The sequence below is a fragment of the Siniperca chuatsi genome, linkage group LG22 (genome assembly GCF_020085105.1).
Source record: "Siniperca chuatsi isolate FFG_IHB_CAS linkage group LG22, ASM2008510v1, whole genome shotgun sequence".
Taxonomy (NCBI): Eukaryota; Metazoa; Chordata; class Actinopteri; order Centrarchiformes; family Sinipercidae; genus Siniperca; species Siniperca chuatsi.
Genome location: NC_058063.1, coordinates 20,413,963 through 20,435,998, shown reverse-complemented (window position 1 = coordinate 20,435,998; position 22,036 = coordinate 20,413,963). Strand labels below are relative to the sequence as shown.

At 39.4% G+C, this 22,036-nt stretch overlaps 1 protein-coding gene across 1 annotated transcript in view; it reads left to right on the top strand.

Annotated features, from left to right (window-relative positions):
* trpc5a (transient receptor potential cation channel, subfamily C, member 5a) overlaps positions 1-22,036 on the top strand; it is a 146,527-nt gene that overhangs the window by 68,910 nt on the left and 55,581 nt on the right. Inside the window, exons 5-8 of the mRNA XM_044182948.1 lie at positions 2,078-2,194; positions 2,294-2,356; positions 3,969-4,106; positions 4,773-4,979. Coding sequence (XP_044038883.1) covers positions 2,078-2,194; positions 2,294-2,356; positions 3,969-4,106; positions 4,773-4,979 — 525 coding nt within the window. The remainder of the gene's footprint in view (positions 1-2,077; positions 2,195-2,293; positions 2,357-3,968; positions 4,107-4,772; positions 4,980-22,036) is intronic.

The window sequence follows — 22,036 nt, the reverse complement described above, 5'->3', positions numbered from 1 at the left end:
ATTCCCTCCTCTTCCTCAAGTCTGCTCCTCTCACTCCTTCTGATGTCTTGGAGTGTGCGTGTGCTAGTATCATAGGATTTGGATGCCTTGTGTTTTGCGGATATACATGTTAATGTATTTGTCAACAACTATGACTCCCATAAGTGGAGGCTGGTGTATAAACAGATAATTAATGGCAATATAGTAAAACACAGATGTAATATAAAATATCTTCAAAGAATAGTTATAACTGATGACAAATACTGTCCATTAATAAACACTTAAATGTCTACTTACAACTACATTAGTGTTTTAAAAAGCATTTATTAAATGTTTATATAGTGCTTATACATGCTAAATAGTTAAAGTGTTTTGTTTAATTTACTGCAATCTTATTTACATGTGGACAGTTTTTTTGAGGACTGCATTTGCATTCGCTCACAGTATGTTTAGTGTTTCCTCACAATACTTTTCTTCCGTTCCTTCTGAGCCGCATGTCTTTGTAATGGAAGGTATGTGGAGATTCTCAAGTTAATGCGTTTAGCATTGTTTATGGACCCCTCACCTTATATGATGTCCAATGCAAAGCCGTTATCAGATAGAACATTATCAGACTTCTGGGTAGGGGCTGTATTTATAAGGAATAGCATTTATTGCTCCACACTTACAGCAACAGGCCTTCTACCAAAACCTGTTTCAGCATTGAAGGTTACTTTAATTTGTTTTGTGCAAAGAACAGAGGACCCTGTGCAAAAACGCTAAAAGCTTTCCAACCTTCGTTGGTCTGCATTCCTGATGTATCTCTGCAAGTGGTTCAGTGCTGTCTGCTCTCTCTGTGGCAGAACCACAGACTCTGTTTGCAGCATTTCAGTCGCCTTCTTGTTTGTTGCTTTTTTTGACTCATACAAATACAGCACATTAGCTTTATGAGGTAGATCTGTAATTCTGCTTCTGGAGACGTCTCCTTTTCCTCAGAGAAACCCCTCTGGGGTACTCTATACACAGTACAGTAACTGTTCACGAATGAAACCGACAGCTTCCTGCAGATTACTGTACTGCTTTTTTTCTGGAGAGATCTCTTGATCTAAGAATTCGTTTAAGATAACTTTCACTAATTACATAACCATGTCTATTGAGCAGTAGTACTCTATCAGCATATTTAATGCCCAGTTCAAAGTAAAATTCAATGAGCTGATATACTGTCGCGTTGCGCTGGGAGCAGCTGAGCGGAAATAGACATATGGCTCAGAAGGAATGGAAGAAGAAAAGTATTAACGCAAGGACCGCAAAAGCATTGCGAGGGAATGCAAAAGCAGTCCTCAAAACAATTCCCGTCGTGACCTTTAAGGGACTCCGTACATTCGACAGCAGCCGTTCATGTTGTTTTGACTATCCCTTGAAATGAATGGCAACTAATGGCTGCTTGAAAAGGTAGGAAAATGGCTCCAAATATCTAAAACACAGCAACATGGTTTGGAGAATGGTCAGCACTCCTGCTAAGAGCACACAGTTTGCAGTAAATGGGCTCAAAAAAGCAAAACCACTGGTTTGGGCCTTTAAACTTTCTAATATATCCATTATCCTCTCTTTCTCTCCCATCTACTTGTAATGACAGACCACCTGGTTTTCACTTGGTAATAAAACGCTCTTTCACTCTCTTGTTTCTCTCGAACTACAGCAGGTGTTAATGAGGGATATAATGAGTTTTGGAGAGGATGTGACTTTAAATAAATGGACCTCTACAGCGTGGTCGAGCAGGAATCTTCTCTGGTCGAATGCATTACACTAATTTAATTTGTTTTAATCTGATTCAAGTGGGTTTAATTTGATTCATCATTTGGCTAATTTGTCTTTTGCTTTGAGTTGTTCGCCTTACTTAGCAGTGCTGAATCATGTTTTTTAAATTGCACAATAAAAGCTCAGAGTTTGGGATGTTTTTTCTCTGTTTAACTGCCAGTCTAACAAGAAGGGCTTAACCAGAAGATCAGACTGACACTGGATTGTTTTATTTTAGATATCAGCCAGCCATTGTCATCCACCTGTCATATGATGGTGGTTCCCTAAAGCATTTTATAAAAGAGTTTTTGTTCTTCTTCAGGTTCCCTCACTGATGATGGACAGTCAGTTTTCAGAGTTCACCCCAGACATAACTCCCATCATGCTCGCTGCTCACACCAACAACTACGAGATCATCAAGCTCCTCGTCCAGCGGAAGGTGATCACACCATACACACAAGTTTCTGTCTGCAACTGGTATTTCATTAACTCGATGTTAGCTGTGATGATTTACCCTTTATGTTGTTGTTCTGTATAGGTCACCATTCCCAGACCGCACCAGATACGATGTGACTGTGTTGAGTGTGTATCCAGTTCAGAGGTAAGTGATTATTTCTCTGGCACTGTATGGTTGGGGCTTGGTTTGCAGAAAATCAATATTTGAATATACAGTAATTACTCCCATTTGTACATCCAGCACTGACTTAAATAGTTCGTCTTTAGTGTAAAATACTTTAACAGCTGAGTTTCCATCTTGTTATGTAATCATACTAAAGACAACAAAATTTGAATTTAGTGTAAATAAGGAAAAAAAGACTGAAAATGTTTGGTACTTGACAGTTTTTGGTACTAATTGCTAAGGATACAATTTAGTTATTACTTTACAGAGTATTGAGGTTCAACACTGAGTACTACTGATGAATATTGAAAGTGGCTGTTTAATTTTTATATATATTATATATATGTTTCTGTAACACATGAATACAAAAGTTACAACTTTATTTTCCACCAGATCTTTAGCTCACCAAAACATAAAAACAGCCCAAATACATGTAAAGTAACATAGAGAACAAATATTGTAACAAAACACCACTGAAGTATAAAACACAGAAAAGTACAAATAATTCAAAATTCAATCAATTCAAAATAGTAATAATTTTAGTCATCCATCGAGGGGCAGTTTGAGGCAAGCGAGTTTGCAAACACAAGTACACATAAACAGTTCATTTACACAAATAAAACCAATCAAACAAATACAAATATGACAATGAGTTGAAAAGGATTAATGGCAGTGGCCAACAAAATCCAACACCACAAAGGCACATTGTCAAAGTGCAAGTACATTTACAAGGTGAACTGAGCTGAAAACATTAAAACTTAAAATACAATACTGTGGAGACAGATTTGTGGCTCAGTTTTTGTAATTTAAAATGCATATTGTACTTGGAATGAAAGACTTCTTAAAAAATAGCTTTGGTTGCCAAAGGCCTCCTATACTGCCTCGAAGAGAGCAGAGTCTCAAACTGAGGAAATAAATAATGAAGCGTCTGCCAGGATGCTCGTGGTAGTGGTCGTGAAGTATTCAGAATGCTACTATTTAATTATACTCCACCACAATTCAGTGCAAAATATTGTACTTTTTACTCCACTACATTTGACAGCTTTTCAGATGTCTATGAGTTGTTATCATTTCCACCAAAGAGACGTTTCCCCTCTAAACGTCTCACATGGTTTCATTTAAATAACTGTTTGAGGCTCAAAATATAAAAAAAAGAAGAAGATTGGAGAGAAGTCCAAAAATGAACACAGATTTGTCCAGCACAACTTTGTCTTTCAGTCTTTCCTCTCCCATTAATCACCTCACGACACCTCAGATTCATCTTGTGACCCTTTTGAGGGGGCCCAAACCCTACTTTGGGAACCACTGGACTAAACTACCTAATTGTAAATAAAGTAGTTAAAAGCAGCAACGCCTTGACCAGCTACAATAGTATTTTTATATCGTGGTATTGGTACTTTTACTTAAGTAAAGAATCTGAGAACTTCTTCCACAACTGCTAGTTCACCCTTACGCCTGCAGTTCAGGTGACCAAACCACGATGTGAAGTGAAATCTTAAAACACTCAATCAATGGTGGTACAGGTTGGTTTGAACCTTTAAAAGTAATAAATTAATCTTTCTCCTCTTGTTTATCTCTCCGCCTCCTTCTGTAGGTCGACAGTCTTCGGCATTCACGGTCTCGACTCAACATCTACAAGGCTCTGGCCTCGCCCTCCCTCATCGCACTGTCTAGTGAAGATCCCATCCTCACTGCCTTCAGACTGGGCTGGGAACTCAAAGAGCTCAGCAAGGTATGGATATCGATGCTTTTTGTTTCCTGGCAAAGGACTTTTGTTACAGGTACAGGGTTCCTCTTGCAGAAGACATTGTTTGCACTAATTCTTCTTGGTGGAGAAAAGGTTTAGTCTGATGTACGGTGACTTGTGAGTGAGGTATTTGGACCAGGGTAGGATTGGCCTTGTGATTTCTGCCAGTTTTCATTTCCACAATATACAGCTTACTGTCAAATTAAATGAGACACCAACTTAAAGTGCCACAATAAACAGCATGTCCACCAGGAGCCTCCAGAACAGCTTCAGTCCTCCTCGGCATCGATTCTCCAAGCACCCAAGTAAATTCTACTGGAGTGATGCCACATCCTAAAACTGATGGGCTGTTAAAACCTCTGTGGAAGCAGCATCATCCATTATCATTTATGTTACTAATTTGCCTCAAGTGGTTCCTGCACTTGTGCTATTTTAAGTGACTGTGTACCTCTTTTTTATAGTGTACTTTTTCTTTGTCTTTTGCTGTAAGTTCCAGCGCTGTAATCACAGAAAGCCTCATACCTCATATCATAATATCTGTAGTAATTCCTTCAGCCTAAGAATTGACAGTAACAGACAGTATACCCATCATAAATACTTCAAAAAGGTTTCCTACCACTCTCATAGACTGTACTGTCTTCCTCTTCTCAGGTGGAGAATGAGTTTCGTCAGGAGTACGAGGAGCTGTCGCAGCAGTGCAAACGGTTCGCCAAAGACCTTCTGGACCAGGCCAGGAGTTCCAGAGAGCTGGAAACCATCCTGAACCACAGAGACAACGACCAGAGCGAGGAACTGGACCCCAGACAGTGCCACGACCTGGCCAAGCTCAAACTGGCCATCAAATACCACCAAAAAGAGGTAGGGACTCGGCCTGGATAGTGACCTCTATTCATGGAATCCCTGGCGAGGAGGGCAATTTTACTATATTTCTAAATTTTTAAAAATCTCTCAATCCTCATATGAGGCCAAAAACACACAGTCCTCCAGCTGAAAAAAAGTGTTTTCCTTGGTTACTTAAAAGTTAACATTTTGAAGGAGCAAGCTTCCTGACAACAGCGATGTTGTGTCTGTTGTGTCTTTGCAATTCAACATCGTAACTGACCATGTTAACACACACTAATGCCCAGAATGTTACATGCTGAACATTATATAGCCTACAAAATGTTTCCATGTTATGCTAATAACATACAAAAATGGATTAGAACCTCCTGCCATATTTACATCTATTAAAACATACACACACACACTTACATACACAATCCCGCAGTACAGCATTTCCTTGTCTTTGAGGGAGTTTGTCACTCTCTGCGTGGGACTTGTTAGAGGCGAGTGAGAATGCAAGGGGATGTACATAATAGCAACAGAAAGAGTGTGGAAAACAGAGGGAGGGCTAGTGAGCAGGTGAGGTGGTGGGGGGAGACGAGGGAGGATGATAGGGGCAGGGAGGGAAAGGATAGGATTGATTTGAGATAATGAGCTGGAGCGACTGTGAGCGGAAACAAAGTGAGCAGACACGAAAGAGACATTTAATGGGACAGAAAGAGAGAAGAGTAGAAAGCTAGAGGGATCAAGCAAGCGCATGAGCGAGACAGAAATGGAGATTTGATGGGACAGAGTTAGAGAAAGAAACCGAGTTAGAAAACCCCAAGGTGATCTCTGTCTCTCTCCGTCCGTCCGCCTGTCTGTTCCCTGCTGTTTCCAGCTTTCTGCAACAGAGGGATGCTGCCAGACGGATGTGAAAGGACAGAGCGAGGGGAGGAGAGGAGGGATTACAACAGCCAAGGGATGATACGTAGATGGATTGAGGGGGACAGGGAGAGATAAGAGCAGGAAATGAAGTGCTTTCTCTCTCTTGAGGAGGAGAGGTGACACAGGTAAAGATCTGAGGAGGGAAGATAGATATGAGTGCTAGACGGACTGGTGACATGTTTTCTCTCCCCAGGTAGAGAAGTTCACAGGGATAAAGATGTAAGGAGTTTACACCTGTGATTTTGTTGTTTTCACTACACACAAAGGCTTTTTTACATTTATGAAATAAGAGACACAAGACATGCAAAGATGCACACACAAGGCTACACTGCACATCATCATGGAGCAAAATAATCTTAAAAGCTTGCGTACAATTGTCCTGCAGGTAAAGTTCACATACGGAGGTCACCTTTGACTAGGGCTGGATATCGTTTGATATCCGCTGATGAAAATTTTCGGTTCTAGCACTGACACAAAGAGTTACAGTACTGATACCAAAGTGATATTTATTTTTTTTGATACATTGCTTGGAGGAATACAAACCTGTTTTTCTCCAAAATACTTTAAATTTAAGAAAAGAAGCTAACTTCTCAAATGTGAATTGTTGTCTAAATAAAACCAGCCATATAACTTATGCTAACATGCTGAAAGTTACATGCTAACAAGCTAACATTCTAAGCATCACATACCAATTGTCGGCATTATAACATACTAACTATAAGCATGTTAACTTAGGCTATATTCACCTGATATTATGCATTACATTACATGCTAATAAGCCAACATACTTAACATAGCATACTTAATGTTGGCACATTCAACATCCTATTTTTGAGCATGTTAAAATGTTTACTGTGTGGTATGTCCACATGCTAATATGCTGAATTACATGCTAAACATTACGCACACATTTCTTTTCATATGCTAACTGTGATCATGTTCAAATACTAACTGTATACGCTTCACATGCTAATATTCTGAATGTTAGATGCATACATGAGTGCAACTGTGTTCATGCTAAGCAGCCATATAAAACATTTGGCTAAGAACTATGTAAAAAAAAAATATTTTAATTATTATTTCAATCAGGAACTGTCGAAGTAAAGAAAAGTATGAATCTGAGCAAGCATTTTGATGGCAGCCTTTGGTAGGCTACTTGACAGCTTTCGTTACTTTATGGAAAAAACGACCAACAATGCGGGAAAAAAAATTGAGGTTCCAACAGAGAACAGAGTTGGTGTAAAAACTGACTTTCAGAGGATGGAGGGACAGATAGAGGTATTAATAAACAGAGAACGGGAGGAGTAAATTACTTTTTCACCTTTAACAGCATGGTGATGCGGCAAAAGATTAGCGATGATGGAGGGATGGATGAAAAGGAAGATAGGGGGAAGTGAAGTGCTTATCCAGGCTAAAGGTTTTAGGAGGATGGAGGGATGGATAGAGAGAAAAGTGAAGTGCTTTTTTGCCCAGGCAGGAGTGGTGACATAGGGGAAGATTTAGGAGGAGGTTTCTGTCACTGGTGTGGTGGACAAAGGTGAAGGAAGGAGGGAAAGTAAAGTGGAGCAATAAAGGGTGTCTTTCCTGAGTAGTTGTGGTGAAAAACATTGAGGTGAAAGATGAAAACTGCTTACTTGCCCTTTTGTGGGAATGCCAGAGGTGATTATTTAATTCATTATATAGGCTTAGTAAAGAGGCAGTGGTAGAGGGAGAGATGATGGAAGGAATTAGCATATAAATTGAGAACTTTAAAAAAAAGAAGCTTTAAATAGATCATTCAATGTGCATCAACTCCTTATTGACCAGACCATTTTCTATTACTGCTGTCATTTGGTGAGCAGTGAGCAATGGTGAAACAATTTCCCCAATGGCTTACATTTTATTTATCTCTGTGTATTTTACGTAGAGTACTTTACTACTACTATTATTACTTTCTACTTCTACTCCAATAATATTGTACTTTTTTTACTCCACTGCATTTATTTGACAGCTTTAGTAACTGTACAAAAAAGTTCAGCTGAAACGATTAGTTGATTAGTCGATTGACAAAACATTAATTATCATTAATAATCATTTAGCCATTTTTCATTAAAAAACATGTCATGGTTCCAGCTTGTCAAATGTGACGATTTGTGGCTTATCCTTTTAATTATTCTAATCGTTTTAATTCATTTTTAATCATTTTCAATGTGTCAATTTGGGCTCTGGGTAATTGTGACGAGCATTTCTCACTATTTTCTGAATTTTTACAAACCCAACAATCGATCATTAATTGAGAAAATAATCAGCTGATTAATCTGTAATGAAAATAATCATTAGTTGCAGTCCGATGCAAAATTAGCTCCACCCCAATCAACTACAAATCAAATGTAAATTCCTGCTTTTACATAACATTATCATTACACAATCTAATGATGTCAGTGTCTTGTGCTTTATACACCCACCGTCCACCCCGACCACCTCTCTACAAATTGCATGCATCCTCCAGCCAGCAATTAAGTTTCCCATCAAACGTAATTGGCACAACAAATTTATACAAATGTAATTTTTAGGAGACAGGGTTGTGATAGGGAATGCAGTTTTAAGCACAATCTTCTCTAAAATGTTCCATGATCCAAATAATCCTCTGGTTCCAATCTCATTATTATCCCAACAATCGGTCATAAGTTCATATTTTCTTCACTCTTTTGCACCTTGTAAAACACTAATTAAATATCCATCATTCTTTCTTGCGATATGACTCACAGAAACTTCGAGAATCTGCTTTTCCGCTCTCTGCCTGCACTGAAGTGGGCTGCCGTCTACTACACCTTCCTGGGAGGTATAATTGGCTGCAGCTCTAGCAGAGCAGTCCTTTGAGCAAGACTCGTACAGAAAGTAGAAAGTCTTATTTTTCAAAACATCCCGTGGCGTTCTGGAGACTGCAGGAGCGAGTCTCAGTCCTAAAATAAGACATATTCTCAAATTTAGACCGAGGAGAGAGAAGGAGGAAATAAGGAGTGCGATGAGAAGATGTAAGAAGTTAGAAAGCAACTAAAAAGGAAGCAGGGAGGAGGACAGAGCTGTCAGTGGTTAATAAGACATTTTCAAATTGTTGACAAGTGAGAGGAGATGGAGGGTTAGCTGGAGAGAGAAAGATGAAGTGATGAAGAGGAAGAGAGCTGTTACAAAAAATATGTATCTGCCACTAAGGCAGAGAGTGCATGAGTGGGAGAAACAGACAGTGGGGGCTGAGATACTACATGTTCTTTATGCTGGAAATATTATATAGTGTAATTTACATTTTTTATATTATTACAGGAAATTCTACTTATTTAGTTGTGCATAATTAGAGCTGCATATTATCCGAATATTCTGCTGTCACTGCCAACATGATACAGTACCAATACCAACTTTTGGCAGTATCTTACTATGTACCTACAGTCCCAGGAGTATTACCAGTTTTTAAAATTTGATATAGTGTAAAATCTTATTATTCAAATGTAGCAATATCTGGTCAAAGAAGAAAGCAAACAAGACTAAGAATTGTTGCCATCGTTTTGTACATTGTACTTTGTAGTTTTCAATACTTGGTGCTATAGACACAATTCACTCAGTAAAGTATTGTGGTTTAATGCACAGAACTATGTATAATACATTCAAACCAAGTATTTTCCTTAACTGGATAGCCACTATTTGTTGTAGTAGCCTGTGAAAATATAAAAAAAATTCTCAAGTCCTTGTAAATCCTTTACATGCAGTACATGTTTTTGTCTCCATGTTTATAAATATACTCATTTGTCTTTTGATACAACCAGTGGTGGAAGAAGTACTCTATTATACTATGTATGTATTTTTTTACTCATGTAAAAGTAACAGTACAAATAGTAGAAATACTTTGTTACAAGTAGAACTACAAACTTTGCAGAATGACCCATTTTAGAACAGTATATATATTGTTGCCACTGTGGCCAAGTGCTTGCTCATGGTGGGATTTGTTGGGTCTCTGTAAATAATATTATAAAGAGTACGGTCTAGACCTGCTCTATAGGAAAAGTGCAATGAGATAACGTTTGTTATGAATTGCCGCTATATAAAATGTAATTGAATTGGATTATAATTATTGATTCATTAATGTGTTCATCAGTTGACTGTTGCAGCTGATAAAGGTTGAGCTTACTTTCTACTATACATACTGCTGGGATCAATAAAATTCTTTTTTAACCGATAATAATCATAATTTATTTGTAGGTTACATTTTGCATTATTATTCTGAATCTGCAAAGTAACTAAAGTTATCAGATAAATGTAGTGGAGTGAAAAGTACAATATTTGCCTTTGAAATGTTGTGCAGCAGAAGTACAAAGTAACAGAAAATGGAAATACTTAAGTAAAGTACTCAAAAGTACAGTACTTGAGTAAATCCACTTAGTTACTTTCCACCTCTGGATACAAATATAAAAGCAAGCAGCTTTCATCACGCTTTTATTAACTGTGCAGTCAAACTGTCTGTTTTGCCTTGTTGTATGTACACACATTCAAATCTTGGTTGCATTAAAAACTCTCATACAGTCTTAAAGTCTGCAGACTGCAGATGCCCCAACAAATGTGAGTCTTGTTTGGCAGCATGGGCTCACAGAGATGGAAGAGGACACACAGAGAGAGACAAAAATGAAAGAGAGAGAGAGAGAGAAAGCTGTTAGCAAAATCCGCCATATTACGAAGTGTTTGTTAAGGTGAGAGACAGAAAAGGAGAGAGGGAAAGATAGGAAGAGTAAGACAGAGAAAAAAGAGTGGAGACATCAATGGATTTTAGAAGAGAGAGAGAGAGACATGTAGTATGTCATCAGGAGTAGATGAAGAGCAAGAGAGGAGATACTGCTGGTATTGTCTGACTGACCTGTGGTACACTGATTTGCCAACGTGCGCTATTTAACTTTCAACTTTGAAGACAAAAATTTGATGAGAGGAAAATGGGGGAGAGCACGGGTGAGAGGATGTAGCGAGATGAAGTGGAGGAATGAGTGACGCACAAAAGGCAAGAAAGAAATGAAGCGGCGACATGAAAAATGTAATGAAGATGCAGGTGTCTTACGTTTGAGTTTCTGCTAGACAGAGAAATGCAGTGTGAGAGACGTGGTTATAAATGACGCAGGCAGGATCTCTGGCCCCTGGACGCCATGACAACGGCAGATGCCAGCAAACAAACAGATGCCACGTTAGCATCTCCAGGTGCCCTATGTATGTGTGTGCTGTGTATGTGTGTGAGTAAACATGCAGATGTGTGTGTGTGTGTGTGTGTTATTTGTCCTTTCGTCTTGCGTGTATGAAATTTTGTCTTTTCATTTGTGTGTGTGTGTGTGTGTGTGTGTGGCAGTCTCAGGAGACAGTTGACGAACACTGTCAGGACACTTATGTAAGCCTTCCACATACTGCAACCTCTTTCCCTCCTTCTCTCTCTTTGACTGTCACATCCTTTACCTTCGCTGTCACCCCCTCTTTCTCTCTCTCTCTCTCTCTCCATCTTTCTTTCTCCCTCCTCCCATCTCTCCATTACTTAATATTACATCTTCCCCTCCTTTTCCCACCCTTACGCCCCCTCATCTTGTTTGTTTCCTTTTATCTTCTTGCCACACTCACTCGCTACATCTCTCTCTCTCCTCTCAGTCTCTCTTCTTCTCTTCTTCTTTTTCTTGCTGACTCGTTCATTGTGTTTTTACCCTTTTCACGTCTCTCGCTTGTATCTCCTTTGGTCTGTTTGTCACTCTGGATAACCTACTTTCAGCTCTCTGCTTTGTTCCTTTATTTGTTGTGTATAGTGTTTGTGTTGGTGTGTGTGTTCTGTACGATGGAGGTGGAGGTGTCACACACTAAGTGCTGCCACGATGTTTCACCAACACCAGGCTTTTAGAGCAAATTATATAATGCTGTGACTGTGTGTGTGTGTGTGTGTGTGTTTGTGATGAGAAACTGAGACCTGCATGTTTTTTGTTGTCTCTTTATTGTTCCTCCAGGAAATCACACTATTTGCTCCCACACACATCAACCCGTATGCATACATACGCACGATCACATCCGTCCACACAGGTGCACGCATTCATGCATTATTAAGTAATTGTGCATACAATTGTTACGTATTCTAATTAACATTTGTGTTTCAATACTGCTGATTGTCCAGGTTTGTTTGATAAAGATATTTTACTTAAACTCTTGAATATATATTTTCTGCTGTATTTGACATTAGAAACGTTTACTTTAAGGTCAAACAATGTGAATCAATAGATTTTGCATAGTTTTGGTAGGTCAGTAGTGAGGGTTTAGAATCAGAGTCTTCGAAAGATTAAAATATCTTTCGAGCAAATGTCTTAAAATAACTCAAAATTTTAAATTAATGATTTAAAATGTAGTCATGGTTTATGACTAAATACCTGAAAAACAATTATATAATGACATTCCCATCAGCCTCGGCAGTACTTTGTGTTTAGTGCCAGTTAGTTGTTGCATGCTAAGACGCTTAACTAAAGCTGTCCCAAATCCATTCAACATACTGATTTATATACAGTATATACTACATATTAATGGTCATCAACATACTTCACCATTTTATACTAACAAGAAATTATAATGTACACCACTGTATGTGTGACGTTGTTAGAATGTCACTGCCAATTAAACTTCACAAATAAACATCAACGTTTTTTTCCCGCTCCTCCCTTTCCGCTGTGCATTGCATTATGGGAGAATAGTGTGCATCGACAGCACACTAAAAATTTAGTATTCGTTCTGTCTGGTTTGAGTACACTTTATTTTGTCACTCTTCCAGTTTGAACATACTACACATGAACATGGTAAACTATACACCTAAACATCAGCATGTTAGCATTGTCATTGTGAGCATGTTAGCATGCTGTCATTAGCATTTAGTTTAAAGCACCATTGTGCCTGCAGCCTTACAGAGCTGCTAGCATGACTGTAGATTCTCAGTCTTGTTACTTGAAGAATGAACTGTTCCTCCTTGTGTTACACTCTTGTGTGGGCTGGTGCTTACAGATTGACCTTTTCGAACAAAATGTTCCATTTTTTCTAATACCCACAATGTCCAGTGTCTCCTGTCAGTGTATCCTAAAGGGAGCCCATGCTTTTAGCTGTTTGCTAATGAGGGCTAAATACACGACAACCAAACCAGACGGACACTTAAAACGCAGGTTTCGAAACACAGTCAGCTGCAATATTCACACTTATTGTTGAGGGCTGGGGGCCTCCAACATGGCGGCCACAGGAGTGTTATATTACCTGTCAACCTTCTATTGAACATGACAAACTGTGTGTATGTGTGCTTGGTTTACGTATGAGTGCATATATGGGTGTATTTGTGTGAGAGTATGTGAGTGTAAGTACATCCTCGTCAGCATTCTCCAATGTGATCAATGCAAATATACTCTTCATGTCTCTCGGGGATCAATACATGCACACACACACACACACACACACACACACACACACACACACACACAGCTCTGACAGTCCACCTCAGCATTGCATACACTCCTATGGCTCTGTCTATGGCTCTTATCATCCTCTCATTCTCTGCTTTCCTCTCTCCATCATGCCCTTTTTAACCTCTTTCAGTCTCTGTCTCCTGGGAAACATGGTCATCCATTCGACATGCCCTCCATTCTTTAATTCCTCCATCTCATTATTTCTTCTCTTCCTCCCTCTTCTTGTCTTCATAACCCACCTACCTCCTCTCCTCTTGTCTCCTCTTCTCTCCTTTTTTGTTTTCTCATCCTCCCTTTCCTTGTTTCCTCTTCCACCCCTTTCTTCTTGTCCCCTCTCCTATTTTCTTGTTTATACTCTCCTCCTCTTTTTTGTTTCCTCTTCTCCTTTCTTGTCTCCTCTTTTTCTTCTTCTCTTATTTCCTCTCCTCGTTTACTCTCCTGTCCTCTCTTCTCCTCTTATTTCTTCTCCTCTCATTCCCTCTCCTTTATTCTCCTTCATTTCCTTTCCTCTTCTGTTCTCCTTTCCTCTCTCCTCTTGTTTCCTCTCTTCTCCTCTTATTTCCTCTCCTCTCTTCTACTCTTCTACTCTTCTACTCTGTCTGCTCGTCTCCTCTCCCCTTATTTTCTTGCCTCTCCTCTCTTCTCTTATTTCCTTTTCTCTTGTTTCCTGTCCTCTCCTCTCTTTTCTTCTCCTCTTGTTTCCTCTCTTCTCCTCTCCTTCATTTCCTTTCCTCTCCTCTCGTCTCGCCTGCTTTCTTCTCCTCTCGTTTCCTCTCCTCTTTTTTTGCTCCCTCTCATTTTCTCTTGTTATCGCTCCTCTCCTCCTTTCTTGTCTCCTCTTGTCTCCTCTCCTCTCCATAAAGATGTGGTCATGGTTATTGATCCAACTTTCAGAGAGAGGGGGGAAGAGTGAGTTGAGGAGTTACATAACACCAAAGTAACTTTGGGTTCCAACTCAGTGGTTCCAACTTAATGGGTAAATTGCACACACACACATACACGCTACAGGTTACCCATCATGCTGAGGGCCTTTAAACCCGAAATAAACTCTGAGATTGGCTGTTTGACACACAGGAAGTAATGAACTATGTACAGCTGGCTGGCAGCGAGGTGTGGGAAAGTGGCGGATACCCTTCACAACACCTCTGCAGTGCATTCTGGGTTGTTCTGATAAATAAGCGTAACAGGAAAAAAGTGTGAACGGGTGGAAGAGGAGAAGCAGAAGAGGTGTGGATTGAGTGAAGAGGGATTGAAGAAAGGAAATAAAAGCAGAGGGGAGGAAGGAGGAGGAGAAAAGAGCAGTAAGCAGAACGAGGAACGATGGAGGAGGAAAGAGGAGAGTGGACGTTGGAAACATTGTGACCCTGTCTGGCGAAGGTGATGGTGCCTGTGCTGTTAGAACTACCAAGTTCAGCAGGAAAAGAAGTTCTGAGTTTACCACCACGTTCATGTGGAGCAACAAGTCCTCCAAATGAAATCACAAAAAAACGTTGTTTGTCCATGCAGTCTAGAGCAACACACAAACCTCCGCTCTCAGCTGGATGACATAATTCGTCTGTGATTTCCGAAACCGTTTAAAAATAAATCTGTTTTATGATGCTTTGGTTAGGTTTAGGCTCAGAAACAACTTGGTTAGCTAGTTACGGTTAAGGTCCTTTGTTGTCATGGTTACAGTAATAACCACGTAGTTAAGGTTAAGGAACGATCGTAGTCATGTTTTTTTTTTTTTTTAAAAAAACAACATTGACTCACAGGAAACAAAGAGCAGTCTGACATTTTTTTGCACCATCCATCAACCTCAACCTGCTCCCTACGAGGAATTTGCGGCTCTATAATAATGTCCCCTGACTTTTTTTGCTGTCATAATTCCTGTAGCTGCTAGAGGGCTTTGTCACTTGTACGGAAACATATGTCATTTTGGGGCAATCTGTGAAGAGTACTGGGCAAAGGAAAAGTTGAGTTTAACAGAAAAGGCAGATTATTATGAGATGATAAAGTGTTAGTAGTTGGCTGCAATTTCTGTAGTTTTCTTGTTTTGTCATTGTGGTTTTTGCTGGTGGGCGGCCGTACCTTATAAATACTGCCTGAAAAATATGTGGATTGTTGCCAGATTTGTTATTTTTCTACTTCTGTGTCTCCAAAGAAAATATTTCTTTCTCTTTGAAGACAGAATAACTGAGTCAACAGCGAGTCAGATCAGGTTCAGGGATCAAATTTACGAGTTTGGTTCAGTTAGGTTGCATCTTAGTCATCAATGCGGTTTGGGTTCAGGTCTCAGGCCGATGTTTGTGCAGACCTCTGCTCTTAAATCCTGCGTATCCCCGACGTTTCTATCTTTCGACCAAATAATCAGAGTGAAAAGATTATACGTACTGAGCCTGCCACCACCCTGCCATCCACTTCAAACACCTTTTAATAATTAAGGCTGCCATTTAAATGGGATTTCTGTCGACACGGATCATTGCCGTTTATTAGCGCTGAGGCAAGATAAACACGCATACTTTCACACACGACCAGATATAGATAAAAACACACAAACACACAGACACTAAATGTAGTTTTATTGACTGAAGCTGAAACTCCTGGGGTAAACTGCTGCCCTGCTTTTAATTCTACCCACACACACACAAACACACACATGCTGCGGTGAAACTGCCCCGGGGTCTGGTGCTCTGATGATCCGCTGTATGGAAACCTGAGGCAAATCCCTTGTGAGAGAGGAGGAGAAGGAGAGAAGAAAGAGAGAGGAGGGAGCAGCAAAGGTCAGAAGTGATGGAGAAGTGATGACATTAGTGTAATGAAGGACGGACGGCTGAAAGAGAGAGGGGAGTGGTGAAGGAGATGGAGGGATGAGTACATAGATGTAAGGAAAATGATTGGAGAGATGAAGAAGTGAGGAGGACAGAAAAAGAGATTCATACACCTTTTAGGGGAGTAAAAATAGTCTGATACATCCAGCCTCATCATTAAAGCTTAGACCACCAACCTCGATTTGAAGAGTTTAAATTAAAGTAACTGCAAAATCCTGAAAACCTGACCTGGCCCAATCCTTTCTTGATCCTGATCCATTCCTGGCCAGATCCCAACATGATCTTGGCCCAATCTTGGCTAGATGGTAACCTTATCCTAGCCAGATCCTAGCCCGATCCCACCCGATCCTGGCCCAGTCAGTATTTTACCATCAGTGTGGCTGATTCAGTTGCAGAAATGTGTGTGTGTGTGTGTGTGTGTGTGTGATGGAGCTGTAGTATCTAATTTAAATATTAATATGGACATTGTAATTTTAATAATTATAATAATGTTTTATGGTAATATTAATATTTTAGGCTCACAGTATGCATGAGAAAATATGGACTGAATAATTTCTTCCTTATTGAAACGGTACTTACTGATTACTGTTTACACAGCTAAAAAATGCTGTAAACGCTCTGGTTTGATCAGCTGTATTTAGAATATTGTTATGAGTAATACGTTTATGTAATTTGTTGAAAGTACCATATAGACACATGTTTGAGCATAAAGTTTGGATTTATATGAATTTCATTTATAGATATATAATAGATTTCATTCTTCATTGCTAAAAGCTTTGCATGTGTTTTTGTTAACTGAGTGAACATAAAATGAATCAAATCAAATGGAGAATGAAGGAGAACAATTTAAGATGCGGTGATGAATCAAATATTTGCTGAAAGAGTTTAAATTAAGAAAAATTGCTGTAGCTGGCATTGCTAAATATGATACACTTCGAGTCCTTTCATCACACCAAACCCCATGTGTTATACAGGATGGTGAACCAGTAAATGACATCTGATACGTTTGACTTTTTTGTTACTTTATAATAAGTATCATACTTCATTATATACATATATTATGCAACTACTTGAGGAGAAGAATGAAAGCAGGCAATTCCTGAAGAAGAAAGAGATGAGTAAAGGAAGGGAAGAGGGAAATCAGAATCAGAAATACTTTATTATGAAAGATGAAGTGATGGAGGCAGATCCAGAGAGTGAAAGAGGGATGAAAGTGGGGAAAAGTTGGATGGAGAGAGAACAAATTGTTGCTGAATAATAAACCATGAATCAGTTTTTCCTCACCGTGTTGCTTGGCCCTGTTAAGTGTTGCTTGTGTGTGAGAGCATGTGTGCGTGTGCGCGTGTGTGTGTGTGTGTTGATCCATCCAACACTGCTGACAGAGAGAGAGGAAGAGCTCGGAGGCTTTCCAAAGGAGCCCAAATTATTCACTTTCCTTTTTCTGCTGCAGAGAAACATGAGCGAGGGAATAGGGGGAGAGAAAGAAAAAGAGAGAGATTCTAACTTTCCATCTATAATATAGTGAGTTACAAAACAAGGCACAATCTGGTCAAATTTCCCCGATATTGCAATAAGTCACAACATTCACTTACATTAAATAATTTGTCAGTAAAGAAATCATGCAGTTAAACAGAGATGGAAACAGATTTGTCAGAAAAATATTAAATTAGTTTCACTTTCTGACTTTCATATCAGTGATTTTGCATATTTTAGCCCATTTACTACAAGTCACATGTTTTACATTACTACTTACAATTTTGTAAACCGTACTGTCGTGTTATAGATCTTTGAATGTATTTTTCTTACTTCTTGGCTTCATTTCATTTATGTGTGGTTTGAAAAGCAATTATCAGACTCTTGAAACTTGTTCTATGTGATGTAATCCATCACATTGAACAAACGTCTGAATTTATTTTTTATCAAAGTTAATGGAGTGCATACTTTTCAAATCAGTCTGAACTTACAATCTCATTACCGCTAAATAGTGCTGGCCAGGAAGTAAAATATATCAATTTTGGTGACAATTCTTGATTGTAATGAATTTTTCCATCTGCAAAACGCAGCAAGACTAAACTTTCATATTTCTAGGTCTTCATGTGCAAGAATAATAAATCACCTGCACCACTTGCAAGGTTGTCATCATTATGCATATTCAAAAAACACAGGTTATCCCATAGAGCTATGGGCTGTCTGTCAGTTCCAGCACAGACAGAGTGGAAACGTCCCAACACTAATTCACCTGCTGTTTGTGTTTCTCGTCAAGACATCAGGCTGATATCTGCATATAGCTGGCTAGCTAGCTTTAGCTACCCGACCACATGGCAGGGACAGATGGAATGCGCACACTGGTTCAGCTGGTTCCCATGTCTTCACGTTTCATATCCAGATAATATCTCGTCAACAAACACAAACCGAGAGTTCAGATCAGAGTGCAGAGTATTTCTAAGTCTGTCTTGTAGAAACAGTCGTTACATTTACTACAAGATAGCCTGAGCCAGCTGGCCACCTGGTGTCACGAAAGTCCCCATAAACTGCGGCAGTAGTAATATAATGGTAGTAATGTAACTTTTCACGTCACAGTTCACAGGACTGTCATGACCGTTAATGTACCCAGATATCATTCACAGTACTTTTTGACCACAAATTATCTTTTTGTGCATGTTCTAATAACTAGATTTTCACGATGAAGATATTTTTCACATCGCGCAAAAGCAAAAATTCAAATGAATTCGATATACATTGCCCAGCACTACCACTCAGTGATTAGACATGCTATTTGTTTCCCATGTTTAAGTCTCCACAATGTTTTGAAGGTTAGATGTACAGTAAATGTATTGTTTCTTGCTGACACTATAGTACAATAAAGAACAAACAGGTTTCCCAACATTGATCCATACTTGAAATACTCAGTTTTTCTTGCTGATGTGTTTATTTCTGACATTCAGGAAGTGCCTCTCTTCGCTACAGCCAAGCTGATGGAAACTCAGCTGAAACACTTCTGTGACATTTTAAATGTTTACAAGGCTTCATTTGATGTAACTCAACAGGAAACGGAGAGCAGATGATAAAATGTGTAGGAGAGAGCAGGAGGTGAGGATGAAAGAGGGATGGAGCGATAGACAGACTGGTGGTTATGCAGCTGACATGGCAGGTGGAGGGAAAGACATGAACAGCAAGAGAAGAAACAAAACCAGAGCGAGGTGGAGAGGTGGAACAGAGGAAACCAACTCAGAAATAGAGTCAGCAAAAGAACGAGTGAGTCACACACAGCGGGGCGGTGGAATATATCTTTCCTCTCTTTCATTTCCCTCTCTGTCTTGTTTTTAGCCAAATTATCTGCATGGAGAAAGATGGAGAAGAACGGTGGAGGGGAAGAGAGAGAATGAAAATAAAGAAAAGTGGATGATGTATCTTTACACATTTAGTGTAAGAGGTGCAGACAGAAAAGAGGTGAGGAAGAAAGCGAGAGTAAAAGTATTGCCAGTAAAAAGAGAGTTAGAGGAGTACAGACGGAGGAAGAAAGAGGAAGTTGAGGGGGGGAAAACACAAACCGGAAGTTGGGAAGGAATAAAGTTTGTGTGACATTTTGATTAATGACAGCAATCAAAGAGAGATGGTGGGGGAGAAGAAAGTCATATTAAAATAGTGGGAGTAGATGGAGTTATTTTGAGGGATGGCAGACAGCGAAAAAAACATCCCTAAAAAAGAGAGCAAGTGACAGATACATATAAAACAGATAGCAGGAGGAAACAAAGTCGTATAGTTTCGCCTGTCAACAGTTTTCATCGAATTATTTCCTTCCAAAGGTCAACAAAATGGAGAAAACTCTCCACAGTTAAGCATAATAAAGTAATAAAACAAGTTCAAACGTGAGGACATTTTTGATCTCCTGAGTTTGGGAAATAAGCCTATTCGCTTTGTTGCCAAGAGTTAGATGAGAAGACTGATACCACTCTCATGTCTGTACGCAAAATAAGAAGCTACAACCAGCAGCCAGTTAGCTTAGCTTTGCACAAAGACTGGAAACAGCTAGCCTTGCTCATGTCTGAAGGTAACAAAATCCACCTACCAGCACCTCTAAAGCTCACTAATTAACACGTATCTCGTTTGTTTAATCTTATTTGTTTAAACATGGAAAGTGTAAAAATGTGTAAGAACGTTGCGGACTATTTCGCAGCATCAGGGTATAACGGACTGGATAAATAAGGACTGATATTTTGCATATGTACTTGTTTTATTAGACTTTTAAATTAAGAACCCCAAAAGTTTGATACTGACATTTTCACGTGTCCACGGTGTTAATTTGAGGTGTCAGATCCCCCGAGATCCTCCGTATTTCACGCATTGGTTAAGCATTTTTGCAAAGTAACCACTGTAACCACCACATTGTTTGTCTAATTTAAATGTAATTTGGTGATGCTTAGAGGAGCGCAAATGGAAATCCTTTCACCCCCACTGTATTTGGGTTGAGGCAGAAATCTGCCTGATAATCCAACACGTCCTCATACCTAAAAGACAGATTAGGTCATTTGCAGATGACTCCCAAAACGACAGACAGTGTATTACCGTTGGAGAGTGCCAGCGACAGGCGTACCGGACCTTCGTAAAGTTGTGAAATGGTCACAAAACATGTGGTTAACATTGTAACATTGTTTGGTTAGGTTTAGGCACAAAAACTACTCGGAAGTTAAGTTACATTACATACGTGATGTAAGTAAAGTACGTTACATAACTTATGTGCATAAGTTAAAGTAAGTCAACGTTGACTTTTGGTTTCACACAGGACACGAACAGCAGTCTCCTGCGTGAAAGTCCTGTGTTTGTTCGACCCATCCATCCATCCATCCATCCATCCAACCATCCAACCAACCAACCAACCAACCAACCAACCAACCAACCAACCAACCAACCAACCAACCAACCAACCAACCAACCAACCAACCAACCAACCAACCAACCAACCAACCACCTGCATGGACTTTGTCATTCTTCATGTTACGTCACCTGATTTCCTGTTTTGCTCGTGTCATAATTTCTACGGCCACTAGAGGTCGCCGCCAAACCCTAGGATTGGCTTGCCTTTACAGTTTTTGCTTTTGAACGTTCCCAAACAAGTATAGCCAAGAGAAGTCCTATCATTTCTTTACAGTTTTCTTTCCCTGAACCCCATTTTCGCCATTTTTCTTTCTTTTCTTTTAGTCATGCAGCCTCTGAAAACTAAAGAAAGAACATCACATTGACATTTATGGTTAATTTCTTGTTGTTTCGATCCGTCTCTTCTCCCTAGTCGACCTGCAGATTGAAGGGGATGTTTAGCAAAAAGCCCTCACTCGTTTTCACCATTTAACCTCCATTTAACCCACAATAAAACCCCTCAAACATGAATGTGTGTGCGTGATAGAAAGAGCAGTGCTTGTATGTGTGTGTGTACTTTGTGTTTGTGTGTTTGAATCATTTAAATGTCTTTTTTTTTTTGCCTGTGGGCCTGTGATACCTGCAGTCCTGCTAAATTATACATCAACAGTAGTCTCAATAATGAATGGATTGTCTGTGTGTGTGCTCTTGTGTGTGACATGTGTGTTTGACCATATTTGTTTGCATTTGTGTGTGTTTCTCCAGTGTGTATGTATGTGTTTGGGTGTGTGTGGTTCAGTAATCTGCAGCAGCTGAATAAAATATTTACCTTCATTCATGTTTTATTCACCTCATCCAAATGAATTATTGCTTTAATTAATCTATCAACTCCTGTTCTCAATTAGAGGGGTTCACAAACACACACACACACACACACACACACACACACACACCATCTGCAGTGTTTAGTAACTCTAGTTACTCTCTAGCTTATCCTCATAAATCATTTGTGTTAGTCACCTTT